Below are 22,852 nucleotides of genomic sequence, written 5' to 3' on the forward strand. Positions count from 1 at the left end.
CAGTGGGTGGAGGTTTCCAATAAGCCACATCAGCTTGTGTTTAATAGAATAATAATAGTAATTAAAAAAAGGCACCAAACTCCATAACGTGGCCCAGTTCAAGAGTTAAAAACCCAAATGGGCACAGTCCCAGCGTGACTGTTTTTCTAGATTATGGGCTTCTGCAATTTGGCACTGGTGGCTTTCGTGGCATCAGCAGTGAACATCTCTGGAGATAAAGATCTGCGAACGCTTTGGCCTTTTCAAGCGATCAGCAGGAGATGCGAAAACGTCGGGCAGACTTCGTACACTCTCTCTCTCTCTCTCTCTCATCTGTTTCTCATCTTTCTGCCAGTTGTGTGGTGTGCAAAGATCCAATCGAATTCCTTGCCATTACAGTTCACTTCTTGTGTTTAGGTCATCTCAAAACCCCCGCCCAAATGCCTCAAATGCACACACGCAGGAAAAGCCTCCTTTTTTAAACGCTCTAACACTTTAAATGAAGGATGGATGCATCTGACAAATTTCTTGACGTTTCTCGAGCATGCGTTTAAATGAAAGCCACATGGGGATGTTAAGAGCGAGGTTTGGTGAGATGCCTCATTACGGTGAAGTGAGGGGAAGTAGTCAAAGAGGCCGATAAGAAGTGCAGGGACGTGGGTGAGAAGGGCCCAAAACCCCTTCTGTCACTCACGGAGACTCACAGCGATAATTCTTTCCAGCAGCTCAACCTGACCTCAACAGATTCTGCTTCTCACTGTCAGAGACCATCTTTCTTCACCCTAAAGCTCTTTATTTTCTTTCTTAATTTTTTTTGCATATTCTGACCCTGCAAAATCCACCTTTAAAGGATAGTTCACCCAAAAATGAAAATGATGTCATCATTTACTCACACTCAAGTTGTTACAAACTTGTATACATATCTTTGTTCTGAAAAACACAAATGAAGATATTTTGGAAAAAGAAAAATAACCAGACAGATATGGATCTAAAATTTCTGACCTTTTTGCAGCTTAATTTAAATAAATGTCTACACAGTAGTCAAAGCCTTTTATGATACAGTAGTGGCCAAAAGTGTTATCCAATTTTTACACCTGACATGTTTGCTCTTTATTTAAATAATTTTCGAAGATACATTTTACATTTTGTATGCAGGTTGCATGGAGGCTTGACAAAAGATGATCAACAAATATAAATAATAGATACAATTGAGGAGCTCAGATGCAAACGCTGCTAAATGTCACCTATGTCAAAAATGAGATAATAATATTAACCAAATGCTCTCGGCACGTATTTTATGTTCATCAAATAGTTTTGCTTCAAATCTACTTAATCCCAGCCTCAGCCTATTCAGAAATACCTGTTTGTTGGCAAAATCCGTTATGAGCCTGATAAAAAATGCTTATTTACAAGAAAACATCTTTTGCATCTGAGCTCTTCAATTGTAGTCAATATATGTTTTTTTACCTGTGCGTTTGTACCCAATAAAAATGTTTACATATGCATTAATCCTACAGTCTGTACTATTCTTTGGTCCTGCATGCATACCTGAATCCGAGTCATCTGGGCTGACAGAGCCGAGCAAATCTTTCTCCCTTTCGTAGTCGCTTTTGCAGAGCAGCTGTCCGTCCTTGAGTACGAATTCATCCCCTTTCCTCAGCTGACGGTCACATACACAGCAGCAGAAGCAGTTGAGGTGGTACACGCACTCGAGCGCTCGCATCACAAACTCTGTGGGAGCGATCTTCTCCAGACACCCGCTGCATTTTGTGGCGAATAACCTGAGGAGCAAACGGAAAAAAACTTTGTAAGGCATAAGTTAAAACAATGTTCCTGCAAAGGTGGCGAGTTCAATTAGACAAATACTGATTAGGTCGCTTTGAAAAAAAAGCATGAGCTATAAACCTCTATTGCTTTAAATTTTAAATTCGTTCAGTGTGTATTTCTGGATCTGCTCTGGATTCATTTATTATCTTTAGGACTGACCGTCCACACTGTTATTTTGCAATGAAATGCGACATGTTTGCTCAGTCTCATAATCAGATTTCAAACCACATATGTTTGTGCTTTGAATCGGGTTTGTATAAATCAGATTTCAAGTGTTTTTGCTGTTTAGGATCCTAACAGTTGCCAAATAAATCGTATATTTAATAATCGTTTATCAGTATGTGTGTTGCCTGACAATCTACAGGAACACTTACAACAAACAGATTTCAGCAACGAAACAAAGTGTAAAGCGTCAGTCAGTCTCACAAAATGTCTTTACATGTGCTTGTCCATCATAGTCTGTGATTAAGGGGGCAGGGGGCGTGAGGCTAAGACCCTGCCTCATCTGTTAAAGCGGCCTGGATAACCCCTCAACGCTTCAGCAGAACCCAATGAGAGGAAATACAGGATCACCTCTCGACCCAACGCACCAGCAAACCTCAATCAGCGCTGCGGGCCCTCAGCTCCACAGGCTTTACACCACTCACTGCAGTGATTAGACAGGCTCCATCGCCACTCACACAATGATGCTAAGACGGGAAGCTATTTCTTAAAATCTGTTAGGGCAAATCGATCTAATGTTCATGTGACAAACTGCATAATGCTTCATGAGAAATATGGTGATGTGCTGGAGATTAATCTTTGTAATCATTCACAACAAGAATGAAATATTTTCAAAATAGTTCAGTTGTGTGGCTTTTTGTTCATCTCTTTCTGCTTTACGGTTACAGTACATGGTAGTAGTGTAGTGTAATTAACACTATTAAAATACTATTTGCCCAATCAAATGCTCCCTAAAATAACAGTGACCCTCCCACTAATACCATCTACTCATAAACAGCAAATATCAATGTTCATGGCTCTTAAAATTAGCAATGGGTCTATTAATACGTCCCACCATACCTTCCTTTGCAATTTGAAATGTGCTCACCACAGGTGTTTAAAAACAAAAACTGTACATCAGTTTACCAACCCAGAAACCGTTTTTAATGGTTTTAGCTTAAAGTAACTAAAAAACAATAAACCGAATCTAAACTATGATCGCTTCAAAGCGATATCGCTCACTCCTATCAGATAAACTCTAAAATCATATGCCTTGCCACAACACACGTCTGTTTACATAACACACCCCGGCCACCTCCACAGCCTTCATTTCCTCCAAATGGTGTCGATAAAACCGTTTTTGTTTCATTACAGGCAGAGATATTGCCATTTCTATCTCATCTTCTGTGGTTCAGCGGGATCCCACCTCTACAGGAAGCGCACAGAAAGAGCGGGCGTGTGACACTGTCCATCCCCTAAAAGCTGATTTATTAGCCTTGGTTCTTTTGTTCAGTCTGGCTGGTAAGACAGCTGCCCCGGTGCTTGCGTGTATCTCCGCATTTCATCTATGGTATTGTTCACCGGGAATGAGAGAGAGAAAAAGAGCGAGCGGGAGAATAGCCATCATCATATTCTGTTGATGGTGGAAGGGATCGGTTGACAGTGATGAATATGTGTTAATATGAGTTCAGATGAATATGTGTAAATATGGCGGGTTTTTGTGATGGTAATTTCATTGTGAAATGGTGATGCGAGCAGTGATAATAACGGCTCACTGGACACACATGGTTCTGCGGCCAGCTGCATTTCTGTTTGCGAGTTTGTATAGCTGGGGATTTTTTGTTGCCCTTGTTTTGTGCGTGTCAGAGTTTCTACGGGCGTCCATTGAGTTGTCACGAGAATAAAAAAATGTCACACGGGGTAGTGCCTTGTCATTTTCTGAATCAGCGTCATTATAAGCTGGCACAAATAACTATGTCATTTTTTCAGATATTGGTGTTTCTTGTTAAATGATTTTTTTGTTGCTGAAATATTTACCTTAAACAGTTTTTTCCCCGAACTACTACTTACTTAAAATGCCTTTTCTTTTCATAACAATGCAGACATTGGAAATACCAGGCTGAACAAAAGCTTCAAATCTTTTATTTATGTAAGGACATTAAAGAGATTAGAAGATTGTTATTTCACAGTGGAAAACTCCTAATCCTAACAAAACTTTGGCATGTCATAAGTTCTCTTGATCTCGTGATATATCCGCCTACCTGGCTCTGACAGAAGGGAACAAAACATTACCGCAGAAAAACACATAGTTATTTTGTGTTTAGACACGGCTTGATCTGTTTTGGTTACTCCCTATTGTTTCAGCAATTACGTCCATACAGATTTCATTAATCACTTGAAAATACAACTATTTCAACCCACAAATCAAGCAATGAAGATTAGCATGGTTGTAATTTTTGGCATCAAAGAATGCGGTTCTATGATACAATCTTGTGAAACATCTGTAAAGTGCATTAGAAAAAGATGAGTGGGTAACAATAACAAGATGATTTTGTACATTCCATCATATTCATGGAATCTCTTCTGTCTAAACATATCCAAATACTCACGGCTTTCATATGAAATGACGGCTGACACGGTATTTATAGTCTGACCTGGCTAGATTAACCAGTTACATGCCAGCTCTGTCAAACAGAACAATGAATCCGTCTTGACCCACACTGAATCAAATGTTTATTCAATAATGTGAATCTTTGTCAAAGGGCAAAAAGCTCAGGAAATGACCCTACTGAGCAGTTGTGACACTTTTTAGTTTCGCCCGCTCACCTCTACGCCGCCCAACACTTCTCTCGTCCAAATGAAAACATTCATTTTAATTCTCCTCTTTTCTTCTCGCCTCCTTTTCACCCGACCGTTCTAATCTTGTAAGCCATTATTTTTCTATTTCCCCTTTCTGTCACTTTGTATTATTTTTGCTGCTGTAATTCCCATTTGTTCCTTCTGGAATCTTCCTGTCCCGGCTTTGTCCCGGAATCTAATCCGGACTTTTTGGCTGTCGTCGCCCCCCCTGACCCGTTCCCCATTCTCAGTGGGATCTCTGATGGAATAGCCACGCATGACGCCCCTGCTATAGCAACCACACCTCCGCAGGAAGGCGACGGCTAACTTTTCGGATGGGCAGAGAAAGCCTTTCACAAGCTGGCAGAAGAAGTAAATCCTTCTTGGAGGAACAAGGGGAATTAGCAGGGAGCAGTGGAGTAGGGATTTAACCCTACCCCTTTTTTCCTTTTGAAAGGCACAGTCACTTCAACTCCCACTGATCGCCACAATCAAACAGGGCAGAGGCGGGGGGTAACAGAAAGGCGGGTGTGTATGTCTATGTGTGTGAGTGGGGGGGTTGAAAGAGAGCAAACCGGTGAATGACACAAGCGCTGGATTGTGGAGGAGCCCCTAATCCCACTTTAATACCTTTCCAAGTTCAGCGGCGAAAGAATGCGCTTTAAAACAACACCGCGGTGTGAGCAGGCGAAGGCCAACCGGGTTGGGAGTGGATGAGTGGGGGCAGGGGGCGGGGGGTGAAGTTGGTTGCTCTCAATCTCCCGTAACATTACCTGATTAGCCTCGCTGAGCAATGGAGAATGGAAGCGCAGGGAAAGACCGGACCGGACGTTGGCACGTGAAACGTAAATGTACTCAAAAACGTAAACGGCACTTATTCGGATTCTGTGTCCGTGTGTCGGTCTGGAAGGGTTTGCTGTCCTGTGGTCTGAGATGAAAGAAGAATCGAGAGAAGAAAGTGGAATTGAGCTGCCACACTGTGGGGCCAGACACATCCCAACATCTGGGCCTTTTTAAACTATCTGCCCCTACAAACTCAATAAAGAGAACGTACAACCACTGAACACAAAACATAAGATCATATTTGTCTTTAGGACTACAGATCCCACTTCTGTCAAGAGAGTTATTAACATGACGCAGCTGGATTGTACCAATGCTGTTTGGCCTGATATGTTCATTAGTGCATAGTAATAGTTATACCGTAATACCGAACTAAAATTACAACGCCAAAGACTCCAGATGAGATAAAGTTACTGTACATTAAAACAAAAGGAAGCCAAACAGGACTGGCTTTAAAATTCTTCAAACACCCAATTTGTTTGTCACGAGGATGTACACTGGCCTCAAAACACCTGAATGCACAGATTAGCAGATAAGACCCTCGCATTTAGATCAACAGACACAATTCAGCCATTGCAGTGCCAATATTGATTCAAACCCTTCCAGACTCAGACACCACGAGTCAAATCACAGATAATCCACAGAGATAACTTTAGAAAAGCTCCTCTGGAGATGATTATTTGCTTCCAAACCCAAGATTCCAGTCACTAGTTGAATTTAGTATTTAGACAAGCAGTATCCACAGGCACTATCCAGAGGTAGGAAGCCAACAAGGCACTTGTTGCATAACAATACTTGCATAACATTTTGTCTTTATCTGGTCGGTTTTTGAAGGCAGCATACTACATGTGATTTATCTACATATGCCACAATCCTCTGCATGCAATCTGATGGCTAATGGAATAATAAAAACAACCACTGAAAGAATGGTTAAAACCTTTCATTTTTCTAAATATCTTTTTTTATGTCTTATCACTCCATACAGAAAAAGCATTGTGATGAAGCTTTAAAGTTCATCCAGAAGAAACATCCCATCATTAAATTCTCAGTGCAACAGGTGTTTGGAAATCTAATAGCCAAAATGTTTCTTTCAGAGCCAAAATGTAAACATGCAAATCTTATTTTTATTTTCTAATTATTTTTTACCAAGGATTACTCCTTGTGGAAACAGGACGTTTGCCGCCTTATCACAAGTAATATTTCTAAAGCACTGCCTAAAGTCAATCACAGCTGCAGGCTCACCACTTCGGCCAAGTCTTGGCCCCGATCTTCCAGTTCCTCAGCTCTCCTCTCTCAGAACCACAGACCGGGCTGCATGGAGGAGTATGCGCTTTTCTTTGAGCAGATTATGAGCAACTTAAAGTGTGACAAAACATCTTAAAGCTTTCACCACATGCTGCCAAAGATTTCCCAACCATGGAAGACCTTTCCCTCAATGCCTCTGGCTCGCTGATAAAGAGCACATGCCCCGAGGAGATTAAAGATGAGTCTAGAGAAGTTAAGAGAGGTGCGGGGGAGTGCTCGGAGGGATAATCGCTGTGCGTTTAGTAACACATGCTCTCTACCCTACCTATCATCATTTTTTTCTACTGAACATGCACGGGCCCATAACAATTTAGATGGGAATGGGTTCTTATGTCACCGCATTTCCATCAAAGTCCTCATGCTACCTCTGTTTAACAGCTGTAAACAATCACTTTGAAGACAGCCCCCCAAGGCTCCTTCAGATAAGCATGTGAGCATGTGTCATTCTTGTCAAAGACAGAGATGTTTACAGGGTGACAGGTGAGAAAGAACGTTGTAGGACACCCCTGGATTTTGACAGTCACGTTAGCATGCCGTCTACCTACAGTATGCTGATTTACAGGCTACATGGCTGCTTTGACCTTTCTTTTCTGGCTCATCTTTGACGCAAAACTAAGGACTAAGGCAAACTTGGTGTCCAGGGAGAAAGAGAGAGAGAGAGCTTCTTAGTTACAGCTTGGTTCTGGTAGCTGTGTGAAGTGGCAAAGTTCAAACTGTAGTATCAACATTTACATTTACGCATTTTGCAAACGCTTTCATTTAAAGCGACATAGAGTGCATTAAAACAACACATTTTTTCAATATGTGGGTTTCCTGGGAATTGACCCATGACCTTTTGCACTGCTACCACAATGCTCCACCAAGAGAACTTAGGGCGCACTCACATTATCGAAATCAAACCATGCCCCAGCGTGATTGTCCCTCTCCCTACTCCCCTAGATGCACGCACTCACACTGTACTTTTATCGATCCGAGCCCGAGAACGCTTTCGTCATTAGGATGTGATTGTTTTGAACAAAGCAGGAAGTAAAGCGCTCTCTTAACACTGTAACCCATTATAATGTTAAGTCTGTGTTTTTTTATTCAGAGTCGTTTGGTGCGCAATGACACACAGCCCTCTCACATGCCATCGTGTTGCTTAGTTGGTCTGTCAAGTGTGCAGCCCGGACGTTCACGTAACCCTGCTGCGCGCATCAGAACGTTTTCAAGAAGGCAGATGAAGATGAGTGATCGCGCAATTGACGTCTCTCCTTTTGAATCGCGCTCAGGTGCGATTGTGCTCACACTATAAGCCAAAGTGAACCACACTCCAGTCCACCTCTGCAAGCCGGCAAGGGCGTGATTAACCAAACCGCACCCGGGCGTGGTACATAACGATCACACTAGTCAAACGAACCAGGCTTTGGGGGTCAAACACGCCCGAGTGCGGTTTGGTTTGGATAATGTGAATGCGCCCTTAGGTACCTCTGTATTTTCGACCATAAGATAATTTGAAATACTTTTCTATAGCATTTTATTTTGTGAAATTTTAACATAGACTAGAAATAATCAAGTAATACCCATATTTTAGTGGTTTCCCTTCATGAACCGTTTTGACTCCAAGCATGTGTGGTCTCATTAAAAAAAAGAAAGTCTACAGTTTGTTGTCCAAAAATCTGAATAAGTTTATTTCATTAAAATGACCTAAAAATAAGCACTAAAAAGTGCAGGCTCGTACTGGTATTGTACAACTCTGCCGAAATAATGATTTGCTTGTGAGCGACCAACGTATAAAAAGTCTCTACTAGTCTAGCATGCAATAAAATCCTTCCTCTTTAATATGCTTTAAGAGTAACTGCAACGCTTCCTCCATTTTGCGAGGGCAATATTAAATGTAATTGATCATAACTCAAATCCTAAAACTTTAAACACAGACTAAAAAATGCTGTTTCATTAGACAAATACTATAACCATTAAAGTAAAACTCTTTAATAATCCATGAGGAAACGGGCCTCTATTACTGCTCGGTATCAGCGTTTCTCTTCGGCGTGGAGAGATTACAGTGTGAGCTAATGAAGGCAAATAAAGAGTGTCTTCTCTCTGCTCCCTTGGGCAAGCTCAAGTCAAAGCTAAGAGCTGCTTAATCACCTTCCTCTCTATACTAAATTAGCATAGTAATGGGCTTTAAATTGAGGCTCTTTGTTTTTTAATTAAACTCCCAGCAGGTAAAAGTAAAATACATTAGAGGAGAATATGCACCTTCATTACTGGCCCAGAGGTGTTTTCCTCCATCATACAATCTTGGGGCTCACCCTCTCTCTTGAGGAACACTGAGGGAAGATCTCAGAAGACAGTTTTCATCTTTCCTTCTGTCCCCCTGTATGTTTAAAATATCTATCAAATTAGAGGCGGGCTGTTTTGAAGCTTGTGGGTCTTGATGATATGGCTTGTGGCCAACAAATGGCCCACAAGGCACATCACCATCTTGCCAAACTTTTTGTGATCGTCTAACCGCACCGTGGCCTTGCGGGCGGGCAGATTTGTCCAGACAGGATCTGCTGTGGTCTATGACACCGTTGTCTGCTGCATCCATGAATGCTGTAAATTTTTAGTTTAGGTTCACTAACCGCATGGTTTTGTTTTCAACAGCTGAATAATTCAAATGTTGAGCTCACATACAATCACATAATGAATTTACCATTAAAGACCGTAACGATCGAAGAGCGATATGTGGCCCATATCGAGTAATGTAGTTTTGAGGAAATCCCCAAGGCAGCTTTGTACTGTAGCTATGGTTCTCATCGAAAAAACTACATTTGACAGGTCAGCTCATTATAAAACTTTTTTTAAAGTCTAATCTGTGTTTTTGCTTCAGATCCAAAAATCCATGTGATGTTTGAGGACTTAAATGGGACTGCTGCCTTAGGGTCTGTCCTACTCTTTTGGAAAGTGGTTAAATGACATGTTACATTTTCTTTTCTGTTCACTGAAACACATGTTCAGCGGGGCTCTAGTCGTGCACAGCTGACAGGAAAATATTCCACGCATGGCTGATTCGACTTTATTGATCTGACTAAATCAAATATATATGACGCTGGAAGAAGTCAAATTATATGAGGCATTTTCTACCTGGTTGGGTGGTGAAATTATTCTGGGATCATGAAAAACGTCCATGAACGATGTTATGCTTTCTGGTCCGGTGAACTGGAAGCAGTGTTATATTAGAGGTCAGGGGTGAATGAAATGTCTTAGGGAGTGCATCAGTGTCTAAACATGCCTGTACACTTATCTCAACACTACAGAGTTAACACTTAACTAGGGTCGGCACTCTGGAACTGTTTTTGATTCTGGTTTCTTAAAAAAAAATCACGGGAATTATTTTATGATGTTTGGTTCTGGTTACAACTCTGTGTGTATTGTAGACCATACTAAAATACTCTGACAGTGTTTTCTGTACTGCTAAATCTACAACACTACGGCAAAAGAAATGATGCTTTTGTGGAGTTGCGAGTCTGTAATGTGAAAAGAAAAACTTATTTTTGTTATTTTGTCCATACTGGATATGACCAGGGTAGTCGGATTTACAAATTATTTCCTAATGAATGAATCCATTTAACAAATCAATCAAAATAATTTATAAACTGAACTTATTACATCACTGTAAAAAGTAAGTAACTGCAGTATGAAGTTAAAACAACTTGGTTTTGCAAGTCAATTCAACCTACTAGTTTTCGTTTAAGTGCAAATGGTACAAATGCATTATTAAAAACGATTTTGGTAACACTTTACAATAAGTTTGTATTAGTAAACATTAGTAGTAAATGCATTAACTAATATGAACAAACAATGAACAAAATAGTTCCCTTTCGAGTGAACTTCAACGCTGCGTCAGATCTGACACTATTGGGGAATGCCTACAGCGTGATGGCGTCAACTTTGACGCAGCGTCTCGTTCCCTTCTCAGAGAACAAGGGCTACATACGTAACCTGAGACGTTTTTCGGCATTTATTAATCTTTGTTAATGTTAGTTTAAGGGATAGTTGACCAAAAAATGAAAATTCTGCAATTGTCTCATCCTTATTTTTTTCTAAATCTGTATGAATTTCTTTTGGTCACACTTTATTTTACGGTATCACTGTTACAGTGTAATTATACATTTAAGTACTAAGTAATAATCATTAACAACATGTACTTACTATAGGTTTGGGGTTAGGATTAGGGTTTGGTTTAGGGTTAGTTGCATGTAATTATGCATAATTAACTGTTATTACTATAATAATTACATGTAACATGTGTAACAAAGACATTGTAAAATAAAGTGTTACCTTTCTTTTTTTTAATGAACACAAAAGAAGATATTTTGATAAATGATGGTAAGCACACAAACTGATTGTAACTATTGACTTACATAGTAGGAAAAACAAATAAAATGGAAGTCAATGGTTACAATCAGCTGTGTGCTTACCATCATTTATTGAAATATCTTCTTTTGTTCATCAAAATAAATAAAAAAACTCATACAGGTTTAGAACAACACGAGGATGAGAAAATGAAGACAGAATTTTCATTTTTGGGTCAACTATCCCTTAAATGTCAGTACAGTTACTCATTTTAGTTGTTGGTGCATTAACTAATGTTAAGAGTTTAAATGTTACTAAATGTTAAAATTAACTCAAAGCCTACCACGGTCCTGTTGAATGCTTTATTCTGATTGGTTGAGAAATGTTCCATGGGTGTTGATTATTTTCTGTAAATGCACACCTAATCTGTTAAATGTCTTAAAAATAGGCACCATAGCAATGTTTGTGGTTACCGTGGTATAAGCGGAATAATTGACTCGGATTGACATTATTTTCTTATAATTCAAATGCCCGTCATCAATTTTTCCTTACATTACCCAAGAATAATACAGTACATCCTATAGAAGTATTGTTCATTGATAGTTCATATTAGCTAATGCATTAACTATGGTTAAAAAAATACAACCTTTTTGTAAAATGTTACCACAGTTTTTTTTTATTCCTTGCAAAACTATTCAAAAAAGTCCAATTGATTTACCAATGAAAGAAATCTGAAGACACATTGATTTGCACTACTTAACAGAAATCAGACCACATGTCAAAATCATTTTGCATTTATACATAAACAGAAAAAAATCATTCACAAAAGAGGAGAGGAGGATGAGTGTAGAGATATGGTTGTAGTAATATAAAAAGGACAGAGCAGGATGGTGAGCAGAGGAGGTTGAGTACACAGCAAAGCCCAAGCATCAGACAGACAGGTACACAGTGTGTGTTTGGACAGCTGTAGTTCTCCGATGAGCATGCTCAAAGCCCAACCACAGTTCCTATGTACAAAGGACAGTGCTGCCTATTACAAAACATAAAAGAAAAGGGGAGTGAGAGGGCGTGCGGAGACCAGACTAACTCATCTAAGTCAGATTTATACTGTAGATAAATAAAATGCTGACTCGTAAGATTTTTAAGATACGAAAAACCTGGTTCATAGCTGGTTTATCTGGACTTCCAGTCTGACGAATCTTCAAAACCCCTCCAAAACCAGCAAATCAGACCGGTCTGGATGGATCTTAAGCTGATTTAACTGCTTTTTATACAACAAGGTCTTGATTTCAGAAGATCAGACAGCTTTCATATATGAAAAGATTCATGATGTAAACATCATTAAACGTTCTCCGTTTAGCATCTCCCAAACTCTTTGTCATCGTGCTACAGTGTGTTCCCTTGTAAAGGAGGCATGAGGGCGTGAGTTACAGGCTGATGTCTGCAGACCGCTCTGCTTCTCATCACAACGTTCTGCTCTGAAACTTTAGCCTGCAGTAATGCTCATCTCCTCTCTGGCCCTGTTGGAGACCTGACATCTTTACAACACATGCACTGCAAATGAGAGAGTATCTGAAAGAAAGAGGGGGCGGTAGGACTCTTGATTCAACTATATCTTGAAAAAGCACAAAAGAAAAAACACTCAACTAAAGCAGCAAAAAATAGAGCGAACAAATGATAGATGATAGCGAAACGAGATTCTGCAAAGCAAACGGACAAAGGACTCCCTGTAAAAATTTCCGTACCTTTATAATAATACTAATAACTCAGTGGTTTAGCCTTCCAAGCCACTTTAAATGAGGTCTAACAGGACTCTCTTGCTGTGCAGACCACTGCGGACAATCTGCTTACATTGGGGACTAATAACTCTCAGATGGTATAACGTATGCTATGAGCCATAACTTCCCATAGATAGCCCTAATGAAAGAAAACGCTGGTCAGACAAAATTCACCGTATTAATGTCAGGCATCGGTGGATGACATAATCTCAGATGAAGAACAGGGACGATAGTTGAACAGCATATACATGTTCACTCAAACTGCAGACATATGGTGAAATATTTAAAAATCACAATGAAAATGAATATTGTTAAATAATGTTAAAACTTTTGGAGGGGATATACTACATTAAAAACATGAGATAATATAACAAGACAGAATTGTGGTTTTTTAGTGGGGGGGGGGGGGGGTGAAAAGGTGATGTACCCCTTCAAATTAATATATTAACCTGGCATTTTTTTGGTCTCAAAGCCTAATTTTGGTCTTTTTTTAAAAGAAGACACTTTTTTCTGAAGTTTTTACGGAATTGTCTGGAGGTGAAAGGTGAAAATATTAAATAAGACATTTTTATAGCAGTTTAAATTTATTGTAATAAATAAAAATGATGCAATATAGTATTATTTTATACATAAAATTATCAAAAGAAAATGAGGTTTGTGTTGGTTTGCTGTGAGATTTGATGCATATGTCACAAATTAATGAATTACAGTCACTGCATTATTATTTCTGCTGAAAGGTTTTGAACCTTTTCAACAATATGTAATTTGTCATGATAGATTAAAATAGAAATATAAAATAAACACTCAAGGGACAGTGCCAGTTAACAGCTTAAATGATTAAATTATTAATTTATTAAGTTACTATACTGTAATTAATTATATAGTGCCCAAAATATATTTCGACTAAGGGACATTTTGGCTAAACTACTTTCCCTCAAGTTGTTTCAAATCCATGCAAATGTCTTTGTCCTTCTGAAATATATTTTGTAATAAAGTATGAGCACCATTTATTTCCATAAATACTATGGAAGGCAACCGTTTGGTTACAGACATTGCTCAAAATATCATCTACTTTTTTAACAGGATATACAAAAAGAAATGTGTCTTTGCATTAGATACAAAAATATCAAAAGTGGCATCTGCAAACAAATAATGCTAGATTTATTGGAACTATCATCTTTTATTAAACATTTTAATTTCAATCACTTTTAACTTGAACAAAAGCCAATTTAGTTGATGTATTAAATCAGGTCTATTTACTGTAAATGCACTCAGGTATCAAAGCAGAGAAACCACAGGTGTAGTTCATATTAAAGTTTGACAACCATAGTCCAAAGTGTCCATATAATTTAATTATCTACTGCTTTATTAAATATTTCTCAATTCAAATGGCACATTATTTGATATTTTGTCATATGTTGCAATACACTTATACATTTTTATACAGTGTTCTAGTACTTTTGGGGCCACTCTACTGTACATCAAAGTACCATCACAATGCTTTTTCTGTACGGAGTGCTGAAACTTGGATCTAGTGTACCAATCCCATCCGTTCCCGAGGCGTACTTGGGAAAGAAAACAAAGGCTGGAATTCTCCAGCTCTGAAGTGGTTAAAAAGCAACATTTGGAGTAGAGGGCTTCATAATTACTATTGACCCCGAAGGGCCTTCTGCTGAGAAATAAAACAAACAGTAATATAAGGTGTTCTGAAGCGAGGGCTTTGCAAATATGCAAAGGCGGGATTCGGCGGAGAGCGTCACGCATTGGCTCCTTTTCAGGGCGCCCTAATCTGTGGGCCTACACAATATTAAGATGGCTTTGGAAGCACTTGTGACCCAGCTGTTCACTAATGAAAAATTCCTTAGCTCCACACAGAGGCTGAAGAAGCTAGTACACCCCCACCAGACCACTACTCCATCAAGAACCATGCCCTGTCCATCTTGCGGAGTTTACCCTGGATGAATAGACAGCGGATTACTAAAAGAAGACAGAAGAGTAATGCCTGGAAAGACGCTTGCGTATTCGTGTCTTCTTCCTTTCGGTTCCTCCCACTCCCCCCAAGTCTTTACAAAAATGTGAAAAGGAGTGTTTACCTTGGTTTTAATTAGCAGGAATGACCCTGTGATTATTTGGATGCTGGCACGCTGAGGTGGGGGGTCTGTTTACGCGACAGGGACTTAGCTTAAGCTGAAAATCAAGAGAATGCGTGGTGACAAGGGCTTAGTCGACGTGGAGATGAACCCGGACCCGTTTGTGTGCTCTGCCACTTATTTCTTTATTCCGACAGAATTCAGTCTCATGTTTCAAATGGGGGAAATTCTCCACACCCAGTGAGTCAACCTTCACTTTGAAAAAGAATATCAGTGTTTCTTTATATTGCCCTTTCGAACTAACTAAAAAATGATTCATTCAAGTATAAATTAACATTTTCGGGATTTTTTAAATGTATGCATTAGGCAGGCACTTTACACATGTATACATTTTATAAGAATATGTATTCTCTGGAATCGAACTAATGATCTTTGCCTTACTAATGCAAGCAAGGTACAGAAACAACAACAGTTTTAAATATCTTATCACCGAGTTAGGACACTGACATCTATACTCTGGTACCCTAATTCACTTATCTACTTATCTACATCCTCACTGCCTGGAGCTTCTACTTTTGCAACTGATGCTTAGTAAACATAATATAATGTTAATGTAATTGCAGTATTAAGAATACTGTTACAACCATGGCATGCAAATGAACATAAAGGAGAATTAAAGGATATGCAGCCGTAAAATAATCGATATGCATCCTCTTCCTCATTTCTCACCTCAACAACAATGCTTGTTTTTAGCAAGATATATTTCAGCGGACTTGACAAGAACATTCCGAACTTGTGTACCCCCTTCCCTGGCCGTCTTGTCACTGTCTGGCTAAGATGTGGCGAATGCACATTTAATAGACCTGTTTAAAGTCGGTAGCTAGCTGTGAAACGGCAGGCTCTGCAGAGTTATAAAGTCAACAGCTGCTCTCTTGACCCCATGAAAAGCTGCTGAAGAGGACCGTGTCAGTTCACAGGGCAGTGGGAGATATGAGAGCAGAGGAGGAACATTGAAAGTTCGAGGAACGAAGGATTTACTGATAAACCATCAAACCATCTCTGTTTCTCTGACGAAAATGAAAATGGACAGTGACCTGAGACTTTTTCTAAAGTGTACCATGTTTTTTCCTCCAGAAAACAAACTTTTGGTTTAAGATTACAAAATAGTCTCTTAGGAGTATCTCTAAGGGTTTTCAAACTCAACAATGCTTGCTATGCTCAGATATGCTCCATATCTGAGTGGAGGGCCAAATAATAGGGACTTTAAGCAACAGCCTCTGGTGGAACGGCAACGGCATTCTGGCGTTGGTTTGCGCATGCGCGAATTTAACTGCTACTTTGCGACGTTCTACTGTAACTGTAACAGCTGATTTGCCGTAGTCGCTACAACGTGAGAGAATATGTAAATAAATGTTATGTTTTATGGCATATGACATTGTAATTGCATCAGTTTATGATTGTACCAAAAGTCTTTTATATAATATGTGTTCAAATGTTTGAAATTTAAGCAAATTTTAAAGATTTTTAAGTATTCAACATTTTCAGTATTGCTTAAATCTAGGTTTTAAGATTTATTTACATCATACAATAGTAAAAACTCTTCTTCTGACAAAAGATTGTCATTTAATGCCAAAAGCAATCCTTCTCTTGTTTTTTTAAATGACATATTTTTGTATCTTAATAAATGAATTAATACCGCGTTGCGCTGTCCTGTTTACGGTTGCTTAGTGATTTTTACGTTCTTGGCTACGGCGGTCTGACAGCATACTTCCGGTCGCCGTAGCCGTTCCATTCCCAGCTGTTGCTTAAAGTCCCTAATTTGTTCAATTAATCTGCCCTATGCGAACCAAGTTTCACGGAGTGTGAAATCATGCAATACATACGCTAAATTCCACTTTGGCATGCAAATGATACGCCAGTCCTTCCCATTCACTTAAACAACACATCTTTTTTTGTCGTTTTATGTATTGGTTTCTCAATTTTTTGCTTTTTTTACCATTTTTGCTTGGGTTTAGGGTTATAACAACTCTTTGTTATATAAAAATGACATCCTAACCCAAACCCCAATTCTATCCCCAACTCCAAGCGACCATGGCTTAAAGCAACACCAAAGAGTTTTTTCACCTTAAAATAACATTTCCAAAAAAGTTTCAGGCGTTCATCCACTCGAAACAGGTTGAACGGCACTTTCACATACGCTTTGCAGCCCTCTATCGGCCAAAACCGCACAAAAGAAGTTTCCAACCGTCGGGTCGCGGTCCTGTAGTTCAAGTGAAAACTACAAAAACTTGCTTTACGGCAGACCTACAATCCAATCAGAGCCAGCTATGCTGCAGTAGGCTAAATTATTTACGACAGTGGTAACGGACAATTCCGCTTCCAAACTGTAGGGGGAGCAAAGAGCAAAAACTCTAGTGTTGCTTTAAATATAAACAAAAACATGGAGAAACCTGTATATTAAATAACCTCCTTAAGCAAATCTCAAATCTAACCCTAAACACAAGCGAAAATGGTTTAAAAAACAGAAATTAATTGAAAAACCAATAAATAAAGTGACAAAAAAGATGCGCCATTTAAGTGAATGGGAGGGAGTGGCGTACCATATGCACAGCAAAGTGGAATTTGGCATAGGCGATGTATTGCACGACTTTCACACTTTGTGCTATTTATACGCATCTACATGAGACTGGGTAGCCTATGCTTTAAATTTAATTTGATCGTTTTACAAAAATTTCAGTTTTTTGTCTATGTTTCTGTCTGTGAAATTCAGGCTAAAGTCTTATCATCTAATTATGAGATTCAGAGCATTAGAGTTTGATCTCACATTGTTTTTAATCTTTGACATGACCTTACTCATCCAGTATTAACCACCGAAGACCCGAACTTTGGATTGACTTGCATTTTAGATTTCTTCCAGCTATTTGGTGTTAGGAAGAACCAATAAATATGATAACTATATATTTTCCTTTAAACAGTGTAATTGTCCACATTTGTGTACAACAGGTTCCAGTTACACAGAATTAAGTATAATAGTGCAAACAACAAATGTGATGAGAAAATGTGGGGGGTTCACAGCCTTGGTCAAATTTAAAAAACCTCTTAGTAGTGAAATCTGAGGTATTGCATTCTCCATAGGGTTTTCGAGGTCTGAATCTTTTAATCACGAGGACCTCTCACTGTAGGAATTTAGGTGTGAATTATATCCCCCCCTCTATGACTCCACAGAACAGGAAAAATGTCCCAGACAATTTAACCTGTGCATTGCAGGCTTTAAAGAACCTGGTTAGAGATTGTTTCATAGAGAGCCTTGTTGCCATGGCATCACTGGCAGGCTCGCAGGCATTAAAGCCGCCGGTGATGAATGAGGAAAAGAAGCTCGGTGTGCGAGAAAGAGCAGGGAGGGTGCGCTAGTCAACAGAGAGAGGGCGAGCACATCCCTCCGTGATGGATATGTTAGCCATAGCGGGCACATATTAACCAATGTGATGTCTGGACGGCTGATGGCTACAAGTACATGCTATGACCAGCTGCTACAGGGAACCTAAGGGCAAAGTTCACAGAGGGATCTAAGCCGTAGTCTCCAGCGGAGCATTTCTGTGTTTCACTATGGGAACACAAGCTTAATGGAAATTTGGTGGTGGAGAAAAAAAACGAAAACGTCTCTATAATCGGTTAGCGGTTTGACCGTGTCAGGCTTCCTGAAGAATGCTACATTTTGAGATGGGGAAGAGAAAATGAAAAACAAACAAGGCTTTTTTGTTGACAGGATGTTTCAGGACCCAAAGGCTGGAGGATTACTACTCAGATTAGCATAGAGAAACTATATTTGAATTTGTGCTCAGCAGGCCCCTTCAAAAAGCTCAATTCCAGATTAGGAGGTGTTATGCTCAAAAGCGCCTGTCATTGTGGGGCCGAGTTACACTAGCCAAACAAATATGTCTGCTGTGTGAGGGGCTGGCATGAAATGTGTAGATGTCACCATGGCAACCATGGCGAAAGTAGGAGCACAGCCGAGAGAAGAGCAATGATGGAATGCGGGAAAAAGACACACAAGCACACACATGGGAAGATCTCAGACCACCAATGAACCGATAGACTGTGTCAAAATGAAACTGGTAACATTTTACAATAATAGGTTGTAGGCTATTTGTTAACAGTAGTTAATGCATTAGTTAACATTAACTGGACAATAATTCAACATACATATAACATTTTATAGACATATACATTTTAAAAATCAAAAGTTGTATGTGTTAACATTAATGCATAGTGGTCTAACATGAACAACCGTCATTATCAAAGATAAAAAAACATATTTTAATTCATGCTAGCTAATGCATTAACAAATGTTAATAGACCTTATTACCAAAGGTGACTTCATGAAATATTAAAATGTGGGAGTTGTATATTTAAAAAAAACTTTTCTGTTTTATTTGTGGTTGTGAATGTTATCTTACCTAAAAAAAATCTCCCTTTTTTTGAGTTTGAGCACTACCTAGTGTGCTTTGTTTTGAGTGCCCCACAAAGAACCAAATGTCACTTCGGGTTATGTAAAGTAACAGCGAGGGAAAATCCGAAGGGTCTGAATCCTTCTGTAAAGAGCTGTGTTTGTAAAGCAGCAGGTGTGAGTGAAAGACGGCATCCAGCGATTGTTTCGACTGGCAAGGATAGCGCTCTGAAAGGAGTTGTCGATCTCTTCTTCACTCTCTCCGGGCTGAATCTGGGCCAGTTGGTGGTGCTCCAGGCATGACAGGGAGCTGGCTGGGTTTGAAAGTCCGTCCTTAAGCAGCAGAGGACAGGGTCAGATGGGAAGATGCCCCTGAGCTTCTTTGGTATGTGAGGGAGAACAACATAACGGTAGAGGATCTGGACGCACAGAGCGCGCACAGAGATCAGTACCACTTGTGAACTTTGTTTCTCGTGAGAGAAAATAAATATTGTTGTAATGCCATAATAAATTCCATATGGTACGCTACGGTCCTTTTTTTTTGTATGATGTTGTAGTTAGTGTTCATGTAAATGTTGTTTTCCTCTGCAACACATACTCAATTCAAGCAGAACAATACTATAGGGATCATCATGCACAACCTTTTGTTTGAGAAGAGTCAGATCTTCGCACGGCTGGCAATAGCAGGGTGAAACGAAAGCCCCTGCTGGTTCAGACTGGCGCTGCTGCGTGGGCACCGGGCTATCACATGTCCCATGAGACAGGGCACGTGCCAAACCGACAGACTTCCCCTCCAATCAGCCACTTACCAAAGGCTCTCCATTTCAGCCCACAAAGCCACTCTAAACACACACATACACTCGCTCACGGTTTCGCATGCACAGATGGAGTTGGCCGCAGTTGACTGAATTACAGTTACAAATGCAACTGGAGAAGCATTCTGACTTTGATTCAAGAAGAATTTCCTTGTAACTGAACCCATTCCAACATGATCCTCTCTTGCACTATATAATACAAGTAAAAATTATTTGGGCTTTTTAATGCATAATGCAATATCTTTTTTTATTAAAACTTCTTAGTTGTTTACAAAATAATCATCATTGGCTTTCTATTTATGAATGTATAATATTAAACCACATTTATTCAAAACACAATTTTAATTATAAAGACATCAATAATAAAATGTCAAACCCAGTTAAATGTACTATTATGTAAGAGAATTACTAGCTATAATATAATGATTGATACTATATGACTTCATACGAAATTCCTTTTTATCTCACAGGTAGAGCGCATAACCCAACACATCGTAATGTCTAGACACTGCACCATAAGTGCTAGGCAGAAAAACAACAAGCCAAAAAGAACAATAAATTAATTGTATAAAAATTTAGCTTGCTTATACATGTCCAGTGTATCTGATCTGCAGGGATGTTTTATCTCTGTCATCGCAATGGGGATTTTACCATCTAATGTTACTATGAATCTCTTTTAGTCTTCTCATCCCAGCTATGCATTTCGCCTCCGGTGATCTGGCAGCGAGAGTGACAGGAAACCCTCCATCTCTAATTCGCACTGTCAACTAAATGTGAACATTTCTATTGAAGCCTTTATATAACAGATTCATTGCGGATACACGCTTTTGGACACGTAAGCCTAACCTTTTGTCTGAACGCTGTGGCGGTAGATCTTTTCCCACAACTAACTCAACTTGGTACTATTTATAGTCTGTCACCCTAAAGTTTACACGAGTATGGATAATTATGTACAACTTAATTTTAAACCAAATCAATTGTTTGTTTTGCTTTCTGGCTTGAACTAATCAGCACGCTATCCAATAACTGAAATGTAAATGTATGACGGACACATGTTGATCCATGGTTACACAGCTGAGCATCCCACCAGCTGTCTAAAGCTCATGTAAGCCCGCGGGAGGGGTTGTTCTGTCACCTCCCCGCACGGTGCGAATTCTCATATTGATCAGATAGGCCGTCTCTTTATATTGTTGCGCGCAGACGACTCGCTCCCTTTAACAAACGCCTGCTCTCCCTCGGCTCTTTGGCGGAGCGAGTGTCCTTGTATTCATGAGCCAATTGGACACCCTTTGACTTTGGGAGCGTGTGTGTGTATTCATGGGGTGATTTTACACAGTATTGTCTATATATGTGAAGGCTATTGTGTACCCGCGCGGCCCGTGGAAAAGCAGCTGCTTCTGTAATGCATAGGCGGCACTATATGCCACAGAGTGACTAATGACTCGAAAACAGGCAGTGAAAATGACTGTCACACACACACAGAGCTACAAACACGAAAGCAGAGGATCATCACATTCGTGATTGAAACACCCACCCCGAGCAAATCCAGAGGGTCACTGACACGCTGTGCGACCGGTGCTGGTAACACGTCCCACCAACCCCGGGCTGGTCTCAGGAGTCCCTCGACCCCGCTGTGGCTCTACGGTACCCGATGACCCGAGGGCTGTCATCAACCTCCAGCCCTTGTCGGATGACAGCGCCTCGGGGCCCCGTCCAAACCCCCGACCCCTCTCCCCTTTCTCCAGGTGCCTGTCAGTAGGGTCCCCTGCTCGGTGACAGTGCCGTCACCCGTCCTCTGAAAGCCCTCCCCCTGTGCAGTGTCTCCCCGGCCCTCAGGCCAGCCTTTGATATGACCTGCCTTGGTGTCATTGTGTGAGGGCCGCTTGAATAAGCCTATTATTTCAACTCAATTTAGTGTGAGTAAACTCTGAGTGATGAGACGATCGCTCACACACTCATTCTTACCCATGCACCCCTCCCATTACTCCCTCTCTCTCTCTCTCTCTCTCTCTCTCTCTCGGAGTAAGACCATAGCGATATAATATACACAGACGACAAATCACCCTCTTAGTTTTCCCATTATCACCTTCTCCATAGTCTCACTCCCTAATTCACTTTCAAGACTAAAGTGAAGGACAAGTACCACAGTCTTAAAAATAAAGGTTCCTAAGCGGTTCTTTTGGGTTATTTGGTTTTCGTTAACAACCTTTAACATCCACAGAGCCTTTCTGTTGTTATACAATTCTTTGTGGTGGAAAAAGGTTGTAGTAGAATATAACGGTAAAAATGGTTCTTTTAAAACTTAAAGGTTCTTTAGGGAACCAAAAAAAAGTTCTTCTATGTCATCGCTGCAAAGAAGCATTAGCACTTTTTATTAAAAAAAAAAGAAAATTATTTAAACATGAACAGCACTATAAATCAATGATCTTTGAGCATTAACCTGTTTCCGTATTTGTTTTGGCTGTCACCTTGCTGTGCTGAAAAAATAATCAAATCAAAGTCATGTATGGCCAGCAGTTAATACATACAAATTTGTTTGACTAAATGTCACTCAGCTTTTTATAACTTTAATCAGGCTAGCAGTTAATCGAAATTTAAAACAAACATTCCTAAATAGTACATACATGAAAA

The 22,852-nt window shown here is 39.8% G+C and overlaps 1 protein-coding gene across 1 annotated transcript in view; it reads right to left on the minus strand.

Annotated features, from left to right (window-relative positions):
• lmx1bb (LIM homeobox transcription factor 1, beta b) overlaps window positions 1-22,852 on the minus strand; it is a 62,394-nt gene that overhangs the window by 7,883 nt on the left and 31,659 nt on the right. The window contains exon 4 of the mRNA XM_065247286.2: window positions 1,528-1,760. Coding sequence (XP_065103358.1) covers window positions 1,528-1,760 — 233 coding nt within the window. The remainder of the gene's footprint in view (window positions 1-1,527; window positions 1,761-22,852) is intronic.

This window comes from Paramisgurnus dabryanus, chromosome 11, assembly GCF_030506205.2.
Source record: "Paramisgurnus dabryanus chromosome 11, PD_genome_1.1, whole genome shotgun sequence".
NCBI lineage: Eukaryota > Metazoa > Chordata > Actinopteri > Cypriniformes > Cobitidae > Paramisgurnus > Paramisgurnus dabryanus.